This window comes from Vanellus vanellus (assembly GCF_965231255.1).
Source record: "Vanellus vanellus genome assembly, chromosome: 3".
Classification (NCBI taxonomy): domain Eukaryota; kingdom Metazoa; phylum Chordata; class Aves; order Charadriiformes; family Charadriidae; genus Vanellus; species Vanellus vanellus.
Window position 1 is genome coordinate 121,258,696 of NC_138907.1, and position 18,584 is coordinate 121,277,279.

Below are 18,584 nucleotides of genomic sequence, written 5' to 3' on the forward strand. Positions count from 1 at the left end.
AGAAAAGGCGGCAGTGGGAACAGAATCAGTTCAGGAACTTGCACTTAGCTGTATATTGGAGGAAGAAACTGCACTAAATAAAAAAAAAAAAAAGAGGATGCAGGTGACATTAGCAGTTCCTTAAACTCCCCTCGTACTAAACTTCTGAGTTTTTTTAAAGGGATACCCTTGACTGAAAATCTGCTGAATTATTTCTCAGAAGTTTAAATTGGTTTGAGGAGCTCCCTTGTCTCCCAGCCCTCTCAGTCTCTTAATCTATGACTTTTCCAATATATTTCCTATTTTTTGCAAAGTATTTCCCTGCTGTTGCTGAAGCAATGGCCTTACAAAGACACAGGTGTGCAAGCAGCTCCTCGCACGTGCTGACTCGCATTGCCTTTGGCTGCACGTGGCCCTGGCACTCAGGATGGACTTCCAGAAAAAAAGTCATTTTACACTGTAGGCAAGAAGCATTTTGCAGAATTATTGCGCACGGATTCATGCCTCAGTGTGTCGTAGGGATGGATGTATCAGGAGTTTACTTGGTTTTGTGAAGCATCTTAAAAGGTTCGTCTGTTTTGTTGTTGGCAACGTGTTTTTGTGGTGCATCTGTGTGTGTACTGCTGTTAGAATAGGTGACTGCCCATAAACAAAAGAAATGCCACTCACCTCTGTAGTAACTTTGGGGGGAATTCAGGTGGTTTATTTGATGGAGTTTAGTCAGCAAGATAGCAATTGCATGGTAAGAATGGAGGGTTTTAAGCCTCAGTATCAGGTACATTCCAAGTAGGATGGATCAATGATTTATCTTCCTGCGCATTTAAAAAACTCTCTCATCATATTACTGCTAGAAATACCTACCCGTGTGCTGCTTTGCAAACAGTTCGGAGAAGAGGACAGCAGTTCGCTTTATGCGGCGTTGATGACATTACGGTGTTTAGTCAGCTGTGCTGCCATAAAGATGTCACCTTATTTCAGGAAGACAGAGGGGCTGCTCTTTCCGTCTTGCTAGGGATGAGATTTATGCATGTGGCATCGTGCCACCAAGCCACGGGCTGAACCCTGCGCCTGTCAACCAGATTTTCTGCCACGTGTTTATCTCATGATATTATGAGGCTGTGGGCTGACGTGCCACCAAGCCTTCTGGTTTAATCTGAAGGCACCATTGCAATTCCAAGAAGTCAATACGGGTAATTAATAAATACCAAGAGCTTAGGTTGGGCTTGGATGTGACTTTGGGTGTAGGAATGTGCAGGAGGTTATTGGAAACACAGCATGTCTTTGTAATAACCTGGAGTTAGAGGTATCGAAGTAAGTACCCTCATTACCAAATAGCAGGGCCGCACCATGAAAATCTAGCCCAAAAAAGGCATATTTCTGAGAACGGCACAGCAGTGCACCAACAGCTTTGGCTTCCCCAGACCAGCCAGTTCCCTGCTGGGCTTGCGCTTGGAAACTTGGAGCTGGCAATATTTTGAATATCAGGTTGGGTACCCTGCTGGGGAAGCCTGGGCTGAGCAGGAGATGGTTGTGAGGAGGGACTGTTCACCTCACCACTCCAGTGCGCCTTCTTGCTTGGCCACCACGTCGCATCCCCAGCTGTCACCATCGACACAGCCTGCTGGGCAGTTCATTACCTGGCCGGTAATTACCCTGTGGGGTAGGCATCAACAGCTAGCGTCTGCTGGTTTGGGGGGTTGGCGTGGTGTTTTTTAATTAGAGTGCCCTGTTATCGTTTTGTGCAGTGGGGAACCATGATTTCTGCTTCAGGTCTGTCCCCGATGGCTTCCTCCATCTGAGGAGGCCCTTGCTGCAGCTCTCAGATCAGGCCTGTGCAAGCCGTGGGGCCAGTCTGAACCCAGGGTTTATGTGAAACCTCCTTCGTCCTTCTCAGATGAATCAAATATATTCCTACTTCATAAAATTTTAAAAAATTCCCTTGTAATTAGGCATAAAGAGCTGAAACAGCAGCTCGTTGGAGCAAAACCCTATCGTAATGTGGGTAATCTAACTTCTGTGTTTGTATTTCTAGCTGAAGCCTGTTTCTTTAGGCAGATAGCACAAAGGGTCCTTTGTAGGAAGAACAGTGAACTAGAGAGACACATGAGTTATAAGGCATAAGGGAAACATTATTTTAACCTCTGTGGGCATTACTTCAAAAATGTTAAAAATCTTGAGAGCTTTCCAGTGTAGCATTTAAGGAGCAGGAAATTTGACTCTGTAGCGGCAAACATATTTCCTTTTAAAACTAACTGTGTACTGTTGTAGCCCAAGTCTATGCAGGAGCACATTGAGAGTCCTTTTGGAGAATACCTGTGAGGATTTTACTGGATTAGAGATTTGAGAATAAAAAGATTATTTTTAATGTGATACTGAAGAGGTTTTTGTAACTGAGACTTAGAAGGTACCAGAACAAAGCCCACTTGCAAGCAAGCATTCATAATACCGATATAATTAGTAGGAGAAGAAATGTCACAAAAAGTTTAGCAAAGTAAATATCCTCATTCAAACTACCAGCCAGGAACAAAAAAAAACACATTCAACTGTTTTGTAATCTAGTTTGCTCAAGCTGTGGCCTGCCTACAGAGATGAGAGTAACTTACGTATGAAGTGATTATTAGGGAAAAGCTTGAAAAGGTCAACTTCAAGGTATAGCATATCGTGTTGATCGTATATTCCTCTGAGGCAACGCTGACCCAGTGATAACATTTAGGCTTCCTTGTAGTGTGATCATGGCCTTCCGAGCAAAATGCTCAGGGCAAATGGACATGAAAATTCCCACCCAAGGGGAGAATCAATCACCCTCCAGTTTGGGTTGACGTCTGGTTGTAGGCATCGCGATGTGGCATGGTCTGAGGAACATGCTCCCTTTCCCAGGAGCTGATGGCTCACGGTTTTAGGACAGAAGGGGACACCGATACTCTGTGCTTTCCCAGGTGTGTGATGTATCCTCTCAGCTCAGATTGCTCTGGGGACTGTGTTAAGTGTGTTGACTAAACCTCTTTTAATTATAACACAAGTTTACACATGTCTAGCTGACAAGTAAATACATGCTTGCATGTACCTATTTAGGTGTTTGAATCTAGAGCTGAATTTCTCCCCAAAAAAATGTTTAGGTAATTAAGGAAACATAAGATCTCCTAAGATTTTTCTTTCCCTGTTTTTTATGAAACACACTGGTGACTGCAAGCTGGTTGAAGACCCTGCCTTTAGTTCAGCCAGTGAGATCAGTATCGGTGAAATAGGTGCTGTGAAGCAGGCCAGATAGCATCTCTCAAAAGTCGCTGCTCTACTGTGTCCCCAGTGACTGTCCAAAAAGCCTTTGCTCGGGTGGCAGTGGTGCCTTGGCTCGTGCAGAATCACCCCGGCCGTGCACGGCACCGCGGGGGTATCCAGCAGCATCACCGCTCAGCAAGGGCTTTATGGACTAGATCCTCTGCCGGTGCAAAACCCGAGCAGCTCCCTTCATCCAACGGGAGCTGTGCTGAGGTTCACGTCACCTGCAAAAACAGTCCTGACAATGTTCAAAAACTTCCCTAGCATTTTAAGCAATAAATTCGTCAGATTTTTGCATAGCGGTGTCCATTTTCAAGCAGCTGACGCGTGGTCTCCCATGTCTATTTAGGCCAGAAGGGGCATTGATATTCTCTGCTTCACCCTGGTGTGTGATGCAGGTTGTAGAGTAGTCATAAGCGATTCCCAGCAAAGACCCAAGAAATATTTCTACTTGTCCAGCCAGTGCCTGCAGCCGAGTAGCAAGAAGAAAACGCCCTCGGAGTTACAGGCGTAAATCGCTGCTCCAGGGACCAGAGGTTGCTGTCTGATGAATTTGGCAACATGCCCTGCGCAGGTATTCTGCTGTTTTAATAAAAACCGGTAACATCAGTAGGTGCAGTAGATATTTCCTAGCTGTATAAGGAACAACGGAAAAGCAAGAGAGAATGGTGAGCAAATAACAGATGGTAAGGAGGTTGAAATGCTTTATGGTGCTTATTCCAATCTTAAATGAAAAGGATAATAGTAACGGGATATTTAGTACAATCATAGCTAACGGAGCTAGGAAGCCTTCATAAGGGAGAATCCGAAAGAAAAAGGCTGCTGATTGCCTAAATCACTTGAATATTCTTAAATCAGTGAGGCTAAATGAAATTCACCCTTGACTATAGTGCTTAAAAGAGCTGGTGCAAAAAGCCGTTGGTTTATAAAAGCCTCTCCTGTCTTCTAGAGACACTGCGATGGTACATACTCTTCAAATCCCTTGGTGAAAAACACTGCGATTATATGTACCCTTAATGCCATCAGCGATGAGCCCCAGTCGCGACTGCGTGTAGTTGTGCACGCACACACACACACACACACACACACACAGAGCTGGCTTTTTCCTGCTGTTTGAGCAAAATGAAGAATAAGAGTGAAAAGTGACATCGGTTTTGATATGTGACATTAACTTTCAAGCTGATGAAAGGGAGCAACATGTTCTAATTATTATTCCCCTTCAAAATAAGCCACGAGCTCAGACAAAAGAGGAGAGAAGGGGGAGGGGGGGGGGGAATCCAGGAGAGAAACAGAATCACATTTTCTCACTTATCTAATTAAAGCAAGGTGGGCGAGCGAGAGGGAGAGCTCGGCGTGCTCAGGCAGCGGTGCTGCCTCCTTTATTCTGGAAAAGGTGGGAGATGGAGGCAGTTGCTCCGCTGAGGCCATGAGAATTGTCTGTCCCTGCCAGAGGGGAGCTCTCTTCCCAATGCGAATTCACACTCGATTTCAGGACATCCTGGTGCCTGACGAGCCCTGTGTCCTAATTGAGCGGCACAACTGTTTGCGCCTGTGTTTTGACTTGGTTCATGGAACGAATGCTCCCAGCGCAGACCTGCCTCGGGAGCATCAGGAGCAGCGCTGGCGTGTCCCACGGCACCGAGGGAAGGTGCTGGCTCCACTATAGGCTCCGTATATTTTACATTTAGCGACTCGTTCTGCTTCCCAAGCGGCCTGTAGTGGGGATTAACCTCCCCGCCAGGGGTTGCCTGGCTCATCCCCGGTATACCCGCTATCTGCATTATTCCCATGTCCCGATGCCACGTTTCGTCTTGGCTCCTGTGTAAGGTTAAACGCCTCCAACCTTCTTAAAAAAAGCACTTCCTGCAATCAGAGCTTTGCCACCCACTGCCATATGTCCACTGCTCCCTCTCCTACAAGGTACCGTTTAATGACATTAAGGTATCTGCAGCCAAGTGCCTGACATTTGTGACTCCGGGGAGGGGGAGCAGCCGTTTTACCTCCTAGAAAGCAGTTTGGAAATGGATTTCAGCAAGGGGAGAGAGCGGAGTGTCTTCTTTTCTGGTTTGGAGGCATCTCAAGCCCTACTTGGCCCCATGCAGCACCGAAGGTAACAGCGAGGAGCCACGTGGGTGGTTTTGTGGTTGGTTTGGGTTTTTTTTTTTTCAGAAGAGGAGCGCTGTCATTTTTCCATCCCTTTTGCATCACCCAGACAACTTTTTTATCCCCAAACAACTGCAGGGTGGCCAGGCCTTAACTCTTCAAGCTGTACCTAAAATCGCCAGCCCCAGTGTCGCGGGGGGCTGGCGAGCAGGGAGCTGGGAGTCAGCCTGAGACCCTGGCCACCTCCCTGCTGCCGTGGCCCCGCAGGCATGGGTGGGCTTCAGCTCCCCACAGGTAGTCACATTCTCCCTTTCACTGAGCTTCCACCAGGCTGACATGGCTCTCCAGCAGGAAAGTGGTGTGAATTCCTGCTGTGAGGAGTAATCCAGTGTTTTCTTCTCAAATTAAGCCTGCTTCTTCAATTTGGGGGGGGAGAGGGGAAGCCCTGGAATCAGTCCCAGGTGTCACTTCACCCTCACCTGCCTGGCCAGCCCGTTAGCTGGCTCAGGCCACATCCCGGCCCTCCCATCTCGCCGTGCCTCTGCCCCGTTCCTGTCCCTGCTCCTGCTGTGACTTGGCTCTCGCGCGCTGCAGGGACGGGCACGCTGCTGACAATAAAAAGCGAGAGCCAAGTAGCTTCTGGAAGACCAGAGGCATCTGCAGGCCGGCAGATGCTGCTGGCGCTCGGCGTTTCTCAGGACCAGCCGCGTGGACCTCAGGAATATTTATTTGCATCCTGGCCTCAATCCCAGTTGGGATCCTTGGATGCCGCCGCTATATGAATATTTATTACAACAGCCGATTATCTTTTCTTGCTGCGCACCCTTAGTTTGCATCCTGTTTCTGTGCATTGCTTCTCGAGAACCACGGTCTCCTATTGTTCTGCTTTTCACTGTACTCTTGTGCTGTGTTGTGATATAAGCAATTATATATAAAAAGAATAATCTGGGGACAGACTCTTGGTTTTTTGATTGCAGTTTTCTCTCTTGGGGTTTTGTTCTCCTTTAAGCCGTGTTCAGTGACAGACAGCTTCATTTGCTCGGGTGTCCTTTGGCCCCTGAGGTTTAATGTATTTATTTAGAAGATGAAACTTACTGTCAGTATTTGTATAGCACCCTCTGGAGTCTGACTTCCCCAAAATCTAGAACTACACGATTTGTTTCACTAACAAATAAACCCTTTTTTTAAAAAGATTTCCAGCAAAATTGTCTGGTATCACTCAGTCTCTGCCACAGCAGTTATGAAATCCATCCTGTTTACCGGCTTTTGTTTCATATTTAAAGTGCCATAAAAAACTTGTTTGGGGTGCTTTTTTACAGCGCAATAACCACACTCACATTTCAAGGTCAGTTCAGAAAACTCAAAAGCTTACGCTATGTCTCCAGTGCACAAGGTGTTTTATTCAGCCAGAGTTCAGAATGAGTTTTTATTTCAAAAATCCCTCCATACAGTGCTATATAATAAGAGTTAACACCTCTTGAAGACTATTTTCAATCCCTCTGGGACCAAAACCAGCCTGGGTCAGGGAGCACTGAGGGCAGCGTTGTCTCTGTCCCACCTGATCGTTAGGCAGGGCTTGTATGCAGCATCCATGACAAATGTGTTTCCAGGTTGGGTGACAGGGGACAGTTTGCCGGGAAGGAGGTGGAGATGCCGAGCGGCACAAAGGCTGCAGTATGTTATTATTTTCTTTCCCCCCCGCAGTATGCCGCGGAGTTGCTGGCAGTGGTGCGCCTCCCCTTCATCCATCCCAGCTATCTGCTAAACGTTGTTGACAACGAGGAGTTGATAAAGTCTTCGGAGGCTTGCCGGGATCTAGTGAACGAAGCCAAACGTTATCACATGCTGCCACATGCCCGACAAGAGATGCAGACGCCGAGGACCCGGCCCAGGCTCTCTGCAGGTAAAGCAAAACTTCCTTCCGTCATAGCAGCTCTCTGGTCCGGCAGTTCCCGGGCATGGCCAGGACATGCCCAGGGATGGGACATGCACCACGGCTCCTTCACCTGGCTCCTCCTTGGAGCCTGATGATATTTCAAGCTCCATTTTTCATTTCTGTTTTGCTCGAGCGTTTAGGAGCCTCTCCCAATGGTCAGACCTGCGTTTTTAGAGGCATGCTTCTGAAATGAGTTTTAAATGGAGCCTAATTTTTAGGAATTATTAACTTTGGCAGAAACCGTGACATGCCCCCATTGTCCTGAAAGTGAACCCCTTGCCCTCCGTGCCTCAGTTTCTCTTTAACTACAAAAATAGCTGAATAATTTGCTGCTTTGCCATTCAGCCTCTTTTGCAGGGAGCAGCTGATTAATATTCATAAAACAGCTTCACTTTCACAGCCCTATGTAAACACATTATTTTCATACAGTGAGTCTTACAGAACCCGTCCAGGCTGTTTGCTGCCTCCAAAACAAATGGATCATACATAATATATACCCTTTTAAAAACCCAGCAGCTATCGAGAACCGTGCCGCTTCAAGTTTCTCACCTGAGGAATGCATGCATTTTCCTTTTTGGAAAAAAACATGAAAAAAACCCAAGCGCCCAACTCGCCAGCAGAGCTTGTATCATGGTAGTGTGAAAAATATCCTAAATATTTGTCAAACAGAGAGTGGTACAAATGTCATGTAGGAAAACTGCCTCCAAAAAGGAGTCAGATGAAACAGGTGAATTGTTTTAACACGCTGCCTGTACTTCTGCCTCCCATAAGTACAATCACAAAGCCAGGCAAAACTTTCTGTGGCTGCCACTAATGCTAATGTGGCACGGAGATGGCATATCAAACCGCGGCATTTGCAGCTTCTGGAGACTGCCTCATCAAGGCACCTTTCAGAAGGATGAAGTGTAGAGGACTTTCAATAACAATCTACCCTAAAAAGTCTTTCATTGAAGACGACTAATGGTGTGATGTTTGAAGGGATTTTTGAAAAGTGCTTATTTTATGTATATAAAATTGTAGGTGTAATATGAACCATTTCCAGAAGCTTGTTGATGAGGGAAAAGTGATTCTCTCGGGGTAAGAGAGGGTGATTATAGTTTTTTAGGTCAGAGTCTAATTATATAGAATCATGTTATTTTGCATATCAACGGCATTCACGTAGGCACAAAGGATCTCTAAACACCCTTTGTGGACTCGCTGCAGCATGTCACATGCCCTCTCGAGGTCATTGATTATAATCAAGTTATGTCTTGCACAGGTGATTAGATTTTTCTGCTATGGCACAAAAATAATGATCTCTTGTTACTGAGAAATATTTATTTAAAACTGTACAGCACTTTAACTTAATAACTTTTTAGAGAGTAACCTTGCTTGAATGACACAAATATATTTTTTGAAAAAGCTAATGAAGAATGACGATAATCCATTACTCTGAAGACGCATTTCTCTCCACTGCGGCTCCTAATCTCTCTTGCTGGCAATCTCACTTCTGCACTTCTGACCCCGCTGCCTGTGCACGCTTGTCTCTAGGCTGTGCACCATAACACATCACAGCAACGGGTCTGGCCACGAGCACAGCTCCCAAAATGGCGATTCCTTCCAGCTCATGGCCTCGTGGTCCTACTTCTGAGCCTAACTCTCCTGGCAATAAGTTGCACCGGGGGCTTACAATCGCTGCAGAAAGATTTGTAACGCTTCTGCTAAATGCTAAATCTATCCCCAGCACTTGACTCTTGGGGTTGGAGCCAGAAAACATCCCAGAGTTAAACTGCAACCCATCACTGTGGAGATGAGTCTGGAGTAACACTTGGATCAGTTTTGACTCATCTCTGGCTGTAAAGTGAGAATAAATCGCAAAAGTGGATTGCAAAAGTTTTGTGTGTTTGCACGAACAGAGAATTTGGTTTGCTGTACACCCTGCGTGTTACGGGCCTGGGGGAGCTGTTCAAGCACAGATAAATCTCAGTTACTAACTATGTTAGGGCAGAGGCTATCTCCGTCATATTTCCTAGCACACTAAGATACTGATCCGTGGGTTGAGTACAGGTTACCTACACCTGGAAAACCTTCATTCTCTGGGAGAAGCCCCAAAAAAACCCAGCAGAAAATGATCTGTTCGTAGAGTATATGGAGAGAGAAAGTCAGGATGAAGAACCATTACCATAGCCTACATCTCTTCCAGACATCAGCTTTTAGTGTGAAAACACCTTCTTCAGGTTAAAGTCCAAACATGCTTTCCCTGGATAATGGTCAAGCTCCGAAGCTGTCACAGTCCTTGACAAAATGCCTATTTTCTTCAGTGGAACAGGAATTGGCAACATGCAGGTCTTACTCAAAGACTGTTGAAGTCAACAGACTTCTTTACGTGGAAAAGCCTTTTTATTTCTTTTCCCTTCAGGTTTTGCCCAGATGGCATGATGCCTCCCAAGTTCTCCCGAGCACGTTCATAGTGTCATTCCTCACCCACTGCTCTCCCCGCCACACACACTCCCTTTTTTTTCACCCTTCCTGGTTTGATTGCACAATCCAAAACAGATTTATATATGATACATTAAAATTACCCTGACTGCTGAGTATTTTTGGTAGGCCCCTGCCTGGTTGAGAGATGTAACTTTTTTATAATACTATTTTTCTTACTTAAATCCTAGGTGTAGCCGAGGTAATAGTCTTAGTTGGGGGGCGTCAGATGATCGGCATGAATCAACGTGCTTTAACAGCGGTCACTTGCTTAAATCCTCAAAACAACAAGTGGTACCCCTTGGCCAGCCTGCCCTTCTACGATCGAGAGTTTTTCAGCGTGGTCAGTGCTGGGGACAACATCTATCTCTCAGGTAAGCACCGGATTTCATAGAAACGTAGAATCACAGAATGGTTTGGGTTAGAAGGGACCTTTAAAGATCACCTAGTTCCAACCCCCCCCCCGCCGTGGACAGGAACACCTTCCACTAGATCAGGTTGCTCAAGGGCCTGTCCAACTTGACCTTGAGCACTTCCAGGGATGGGGCATCCACAACTTCTCTGGGCAACCCGTTCCAGTGTCTCACCACCCTCGTCGTAAAAAATTATGTCCAATCTAAGCCTCCCCTCTTTCAGTTTAAAACTGTTGCCCCTTGTCCTATCACTACAGGCCCTGGTAAAAAGTCTCTCTCCATCTTTCTCACAAGACACGTTTTTCTATATTGAAAGGCCACAATAAGGTCTCCCCAGAGCGTTCTCTTCTCGGGGCTGAACAACCCCAACTCTCTCAGCCTGTCCCTATAGGAGAAGTGCTCCAGCCCTCTGATCATTTTTGTGGCCCTCCTCTGGACCCATTCCAGCAGGTCCATGTCCTTATGCTGGGGCCCCCAGAGCTGGACTCAGTACTCCAGGTGGGGTCTCACGAGAGTGGAGTAGAGGGGCAGAATCCCTCCCTTGACCTGCTGTTTTTGAGGCAGCCCGGGATACGGTTGGCTTTCTGGGCTGCAAGCTCACATTGCCGGGTCACATCCAATTTTTCGTCCGCCTTTATCCCCCCGTCCTTCTCCACAGGGCTGCTCTCAATCCATTCATCCCTGAGATTTACTGGGCTGGGAGAAAAGTTTCCTCCTTACAACATAGGACATGCAGGAGTTTTACCCAGCCGCTCCTGGGGAAAGAAAAAAAAAATATGAGTGGGAGGGAGGTTGGGAGAGAGGGATTTCCCTGCTTTTATCCTTCTCCATTTCTCTGCGGCGTTAACGTTCACTCAAAGCAGTCAACAGCAATATTCTGCAGTGGCAACATGGAGAAAATAGGTCTGACAACCATCAAGCATGCAAAGAGGTTTCACTGCCATAGAAACACAATTTAAAATACTGGCTGTAGTTTAGTCTAAATGGTGGGTTATGGGATTTCAGACAGACAGGCTGAACTGCTGAATATGTGACCTGCACTTACAGTATTTGCTTACAGGAGCATTCACGTTTTACACTTGTTGTTGAGCCCTCTCTTTTGACAGTAGTCACTAGCCCTATAATCTTCTTAGTTTCGATGAAACTGAGACCACGCTCCTTAAAAGGCTTTAACTCCCAAAGTAGCTGTCTACGCTGCGCCCGTAGCATCACAGTGTCTGGTTTTTTTGCAGTCTGGTGGTACCTCTGCTTGGCTGGAGGGGGAAAAGCAATTCCCACCAGGCGATGCAAGGATGCTCCGATGGCAGCTGAGTGGAGGTTTGATGAGCCTGGGCAGGGAGGTGCGGATGTGTGCGATCCAAGGGTGTAGTTGGGAGCATGGATGCACCAGGCAGTACGAGTAAGGGGTTACAGCTGTTGTCTTTCCCTTGCCGAGCTCCCTCACTGCATTTTCCACAGTAAATTGCTGCCTGTGGTGTTAAATTCCATTAATACTGCAGAGAGGCCCTAAGGATTGATTGGAAATTATTTCTTGGTGGGTTTTTGCCCATGCTTGTTTTGCCGCTGGAGCGAAAGCCTTCTATGGAGGCTTTTGGGAGATGCTGACTTTTAGTTATTCTTAGCTGGGGCACCTTCCAATATGTAGAGCCATTTTAGGCTGTGCCATACCTGCTAACAAAAGCTGCTGAATCCTAAATTCAAAGCTTATTTCAGCTCTTTCCCTTGAATCTGGACGAGCGACCTGATGGTATTTGGTGGCTACAGTAGGAGAGCTGAAAATCCCGCGTGGCTGGAAACCTAGCTGAGTATCAGTTGGTATTTCGCTTTGCTCAAACTTACAAGACGCAGGAAAAAGGGAACGGGAACCAACAGAAATGGGAACGAACTCCTGCGAGCTCCAAGTACTGGACCCCACACTACATCGCATAGGTTTGGAGAGCAAAATGCCAAGGAGGAAGTCTGGTTTTCTCATTAAACCACAGAAATGAGTCTAGTTTCTTTTCCTGGCTCGACCACTGACTCCTAGTGTGGTCTCAAATAAATCATTTCACCTCTTTGTTCTTCAAAATGGGGTTAGCGAGACAGCCACTAAGTGGCTACCTTGGAAGCCTCAGTCAGAAGTTAAAAAATGACCAATATAAATATTTCACTGGAGCATCTTGAACTGTTTTACAGGAGTGGTACAGCGGGTTCTTTCCTTTATCAGCAAACGAAAATAAATAAGAAATTTGTCCCTGAAAATTAGGCATTAAGCCTACAGTGCAAGCACTGACTTTATTCTGCCCGTGTGTGTGTTGCTTCAATCCATCACTGCGTTAAGCATTTTAGATTTCAGACTGGCCTCTGTCTCGCAAGCCAAGATAGGCTCTGCCTCCTGACACCTTCTTGCAAGTGTTGCAGTAATTTAATAGACTGGAAGTTATTTATGAAGACTGAAAAGGGCCTATCCCCTTATGTACATGTCCCTCATAGTCTGACATCTTGATTTCTTCATGTCATCTTATTAAAAAAAACTCCAGCCTTTGGGGCGCATGAATAAATGACACAGATATGCATCATCGGAACAGATGCTCAGTATTGAGGGTGATTTATTTTAATTAGTCAAATGTCATTTGAAGAGTTTTTACTTTGTAACTGGCTTTGATTGCTGTGTGCAAAGCTGCTGCCGCCGTTCCAGGATCTCACGTAATTCTCCCCTTTTCTTTCCCTCCCCCACACGGCGGTGCCAGGCGGCATGGAGTCGGGTGTCACGCTCGCTGATGTCTGGTGTTACATGTCCTTGCTCGATAACTGGAACCTCGTGTCCCGCATGACAGTCCCAAGGTGTCGACATAACAGTCTGGTGTACGATGGGAAAATTTATACCATTGGAGGGGTCGGTGTGGCAGGCAACGTTGACCATGTGGAAAGGTAAAAAAAAAAAAAAAAACAACACCCAAAACCATGCTGTTTGCTGGAGCTTTTTCTTCATGCTATGCTGAGAGACCATTCCCCTTTTAAAGGACACATCAAATGGGCTGCATGTGTTAAAATTCGCTTTTATAACAGCTAAAAAAGGAGGAAACTATGCAGGATTAGATTTATTTTAAAAGCTTCAGTGGAAAGCATTGTTTCAAAACCAAAGACAAAAGCTGCCAGTTTGTTTGTCAGTTTGCTCGGGGGAGGGAAGAGAGGAATTAAGCTTCTTTGGACACTTTACACAGATTATACAATGAACTAATAAACTTCCTTTGAATTTAGTGCTGATGAAAGGCTTTACAGATCACAATAATCCTTTTTCTTTTTGGTTTTTTTTTTTCAAACCCCCAAAAAGCAACAGCAGAGTAAGGTTCTCACATACGCTCTCCTGGTGAGGCACCTCAGCCTTGACCTGGCTGGAAGGAAGATCCTTCCTTTGTGCTCTTGGCCTGGGGCTGGGACCTGCCAAGCTCCGAGTAAAACAACCGATAAATGGAAACAGTTTTGAATTCCTGGACTAGAGGGGCTGAATAGAGATGGGAGAGAATGGAAATTTCTCTTTTCAAGAACACTCCAGATATAGAAGTTTTCCTTTTCTCACATGGAACTTAAAAAAAAAAAGGAAGGAACAAAAGCACAAAAGAAACATTTCACAAAGTAGAATTCCAAAACTAACCAATTTGATGTCAGCCATAACATTCAATAAACCCATACATTTTATATGCATATCATTTTCGTTAAAAAATAGAAACAGCTTTGAAACACAGTATAAGAATATGCCATTCCAAAAAGATGAATAGAGCCCTAGCCTTACCCAAACACTCAAAAATGCACTGTGACAATGGATTAATGATATATTTTTTGTGAAATGTTTTTCCTTAGTGAATCTGGCAAGCAAAAATATGAGGGTTGGGGTTTTTTTCTTCCAGTTTTAAGTGCTGAATTTGAATACTTCTTCAGCAACATTTTGAAGCAAGCAGTTCCTAATAAAAGTTGCCTTAACAGGCAAGCCAAAAAGGAATAGGTCATTAAGAGAAATTGGGGGGAGGGGGGGAGAACATTGTTCAAAAGGTTAGGATTAAAGATGCTTTGAATCTATTATTTCTGGATTTTGGTGTTGCAACATTTTATGTTCCATTTATGCAGAGAGTGTTTATTTTTTCATTTAAGTAGATACCACAAGTACTGAATACTAAAACCTGTTTTAAATGTTTATTGAAGTTTCAAAGTCAAACACTCAGGAAATTAGGAAATGCCAAAAATAAAGTTTCCTTCTTCGGATCTACTTTTTGGTACAATCTTTAATCATGTGATGACTTTTTACTTCCCAAAGGATTCCTGCCTAGTTCAGTGCATGGGACAGAGCGGCTTGGGGAAGGTATGCATGGCCAGGGAGATCCTGTCTGGTGCTGGGTGACCACCATTCACGTGTAGGTCTGTGTTCCTCCGTGTTCACAGATTTGGCACTGTTTTGCCTGGGAGACAAGGATGTCACAAAAGGAAAGGACATGTCCTGGGGGACAAGGTGTGCAGGTAGCCTTCCCCTTCCCGCCCGGGCACGGGCTGAAGAAGTGACGTTGGTGATGATGCTCTCAGAAATTTGGGACAATGCGGGCAGCGAAGAATGACTGATAAGTCATAGCGCCGAATGCAACACCTGAGCGTTGCTTCCCTCCTTACCCTGAGCTTGAGGTGGGCACTGCCCTTGGGACTTGCTTTGAAGAAAATCTCACCATTTTATGCAGATTTATTTTTGATTTCTGAAGGTATTTGTCCTGTAATTCAAGTCAGTAAATTTTTAACGAACAGAAATGGTTTTATGAACAAGGGAAAGAGAGAGCCCGGGAAAGAGATGCAGTCTTTCATTCCATCTCTCAATAAAGAGGAACATGGAAATAATGCTGTCGCAGATAGGTGTCTGGATAGATGTCATTGATTGAATGATCTCTTTTTAGTTTTCCCAGAGTCTCATTTCTTTCTCTGCTCTGATTCTCGTGGTCTCTCTTTAACAAAGCATCCAAAACGCTGGTCAGTTGAATGAACCCCGAATCAAGCAAAGTCTCCCCCTCTCCTTCCTTCTTATTTCAGTCACCCAAGCCCTTGCCACAAATGACATTGCAGCCTGCAAAGTCGCGCTCAGGCCCCCGGCGTACCCTGCGTGGCTCGGTGAGAGCGGCCGCGCTCATTTTCAGTTGTAACGAGCCCACCAAGAGACTTTTATGAGGGAAAGGAGCTGATTTCCTCCCTATCATTTCAGTGCACGTTGTCTCGACCACAATAAGGATGTCTTGTCATGGGGATTTGCTAAACCCGTGGTTATAATTAATCTGCTGTTGTCTATAAAGTGACTTGTGAGACGCAGCCATGGAAAAAGTGCAACGTGGTCTCTTTTGGGTTATGCCAAGAAATGAGAGAGGGCTTGGGATGTTTCCTTTTTTATCCTTTGTATTAAAATGACAGGGATGACAGAAGCAAAGCATGGCATGGCTGAAGCGGTGTGTTTTGGAAGGGATGTTCCTGGGGTCTGCTGTTGGAAACGCAGGTGAGAAAAAGCTGACCCTTTTCAGGCAAAAGCGTTTCCCGTTTGGACCAGGCAGCTAGTTTGTGCAAGAGTTCAGGAATTTAAATCACTGTACCCGCTTTTGCAAGCAATGAGGCTTTCTGTATTTGGGTTGCAACTTAAAAAAAAAAACACATTAAAATACAAAGTAAAGCCACTTTAATTGCTCAGTTGTCTGCAGTCGTAAGCGCAGTTAATGCTCAATTCCTGACTTTGCCCTCTCTTTCTTTCCCACCCTGCAGCCCCCCCCCCCCCCCAGCTACAAGTGACTGGCCTTCTCCCACCGTACTTCTGTTTGGGCTGCACAGTCCTCTTCAAATATTGTGTTGCTTTGGATGGATCACTGACATACCATCTCTTGGGAGGGTGGAAACCTCTCTGTCATTCCAGCCGGACTTACAAAAAGGCTATATTAAAATAATAAGGTGATATGATCGTATGCTCCAAGTCAGGGGATGCCAAAAGTTACATTTACCTCTGAGGTTAACATTGTTCCCCTCAGTGTTGAATTTCAGGTTCATGCACTTTTGGGTTTTGGTTAGGTTTTCACCCCAAAGGAGGCATCTGACATTATAGCCCGGTTACCCACCCAGGTGGAGTTACGGGGGCTCATCCAGGCCTGACACACGTTGCGGACCTGGGCTGTGCCACCAGTGTGAAGGACAACGCACTGGACGCCCTCCCTCGCTGGGCCATCCACCACCTCCCCCCGTGCACATGCAGCTTATCTTTCCCAACCACATTTTGCTTTCTGCTTGCTCAGGTAGCTCAAGCGTGACCATGCCCAGCTTTGGCCAGTTTTCGATGCGTTTCGCTGGCGTGGTGGAGGGCACATCTCCTGTCCAAAGTGACCTACCCTGACCTCACCAGTCAGCAGCCCCAGAGCATGGAGACTGCAGGCTGTCACCACAAAGCGTCTTTGAAGATGGAGAAAATAACATTTTTCTCCCAGTTTCCTTCTTGTTCTCCACCTGTTTTTCCTGGAATTCTTGGAGCATTTCATTCTAAATGGTTAAAATCTTTCAAAGATGTTTTTATTACATTTTAAAAAAAATAAAAACCCGGATGTCAGACCATCTTAGCTATACGTGCTACCACCTGACTGTACCGAATTCATCTGCTGCACCATTAGAAAGCATTAAAGCAAGGAGGGACCACCGGACTCCTAATGATTTATGGCATCATCTCCTGTGCTCCTCTCTCTGTGCTTTCGGTTGTGTCATTGATGCTGAAGGGCGCAGCCTCAATCAGAAATTCTGGTGCCTCTTAAATCAGTGGGTGTTTTCCCATCAACTTCAATAGGGCTGAGATTTTTTACCCTTTATCTGCCATTTGTCTGTAAAGAGGCAGTAAAAATTCCGTCTCGATGGATAATATTACAGGACTATCACAAACAGACGGGTAGGAGTCATTCGTTACTCATCTTAAGACAATATGCATGTGCCAGAGGGTCTGAGTTATAAGTCCATTTTTGTGGCTGTACATGGGTATATGTTCGGGGAGAGTTATGTTTTTGGAATGAGTGTTTAGGGAAATAACGGTGCGACTGCGGTTCTCCATCAAGCCCCTCTGGCAAGTTTCTGTGTGACAGGGAGTGAGTCATTAGGTGTTAGGCGAGAGGGTATTACACTTTCTGTCTTCTTCTGAGATATGAGTTGAGTTGGGAGGCGGCGAAATGAAGTGGATCCACGAAGTAGGTTTTTAGATAATGGATGGGACCTGTAATATATGCAATTTGAGAGCCGAGAAGACTGCGTATGCTGACAAGACAATGTATGTGACTAAAAGTGTGGAAATGTGGGTGCTTTGTGGTTATTATCTGTTTGAAGGACAGAAGAAGATGAATCCCCTTGACCTGACAGCACTTTTACAATAGGGTTGTCTGAAATTGGGAGATTACTTCGGCTAGCAGTGTGTACTTGGAAGACAGTTTAAAAAATTCAGTGTAAAGTATAAGCTTTATAAGCTTTAGAAACTGCTTCAGAACCTACTGTTTTATTGACGTCTTAAGAAAATTAAATATATAGCTTTGTCCAAGGATAGTTTCTTAAGCCCCTCAGAACAGTCAGAAGAAAATAAAAAAAGGCAAAAAATAGTAATCCATTAATGTGATTTTAAACAACATGTGAATCATCTGAAGAGCAGATCAATATGACACTGTACGGCTTTATTTTAAATAGCAGCTTTCCTGCAAACAGAATTAAATAATGTATAAGAAACTGGAGGGTGCATGTCTGTAAGCGACTGACCATGATGTAAGGATTTTTAATGTGAATAAATCATAGAATCATAGAATCATAGGGTTGGAAGGGACCTCTGGAGATCATCTAGTCCAACCCCCCTGCCAGAGCAGGGACACCCTAGAGCAGATTGCACAGGAACGCGTCCAGGCGGGTTTGGAATGTCTCCAGAGATGGAGACTCCACCACCACCTCCCTGGGCAGCCTGTGCCAGTGCTCATAAGGCTGTTTAACCTAGAAGGAGAGAAATTAAAGAGACTGAGGAGGAAAGAAAAATACTGTTTTCAGGTACTGAAGGATCAAAAGTCAAGAAGGCAGAGAAGCAAACAGCACAGCTTGAAAGGAAGGGGGTTCTGCTGTTAATATTGGGGTGGTAGGGACAGAGCGAGGCAGGAGGCGTTGAACAAAATGAGTGAAGCAGGAGGAGGATCAGGCCTTGAGATGAAATCCTGAGTGGAGAGTTGCGAAAACCAGCGAGGTTGTGTCTGCCTGTGCTCTCTTCAAGCCTGGGCTGTATATTTTGCTGGGTGCGGATCATTTGCCGTATCATGGATATATGCATAAACCAGAGGATAGTGACGGCACAAGGGTCAGGTGAGACGACGGTGCTCAGTGCACATGAAGTGACCGGTGGGGACAGACAACGTCCTTCAGGCGTGGAA

The 18,584-nt window shown here is 45.5% G+C and overlaps 1 protein-coding gene across 1 annotated transcript in view; it reads left to right on the forward strand.

Annotated features, from left to right (window-relative positions):
* Positions 1 to 18,584, forward strand: part of KLHL29 (kelch like family member 29) — a 335,222-nt gene that overhangs the window by 290,231 nt on the left and 26,407 nt on the right. Inside the window, exons 8-10 of the mRNA XM_082481556.1 lie at positions 7,063 to 7,261; positions 9,943 to 10,125; positions 12,894 to 13,074. Of these exons, the coding sequence (XP_082337682.1) occupies positions 7,063 to 7,261; positions 9,943 to 10,125; positions 12,894 to 13,074 (563 nt within the window). The remainder of the gene's footprint in view (positions 1 to 7,062; positions 7,262 to 9,942; positions 10,126 to 12,893; positions 13,075 to 18,584) is intronic.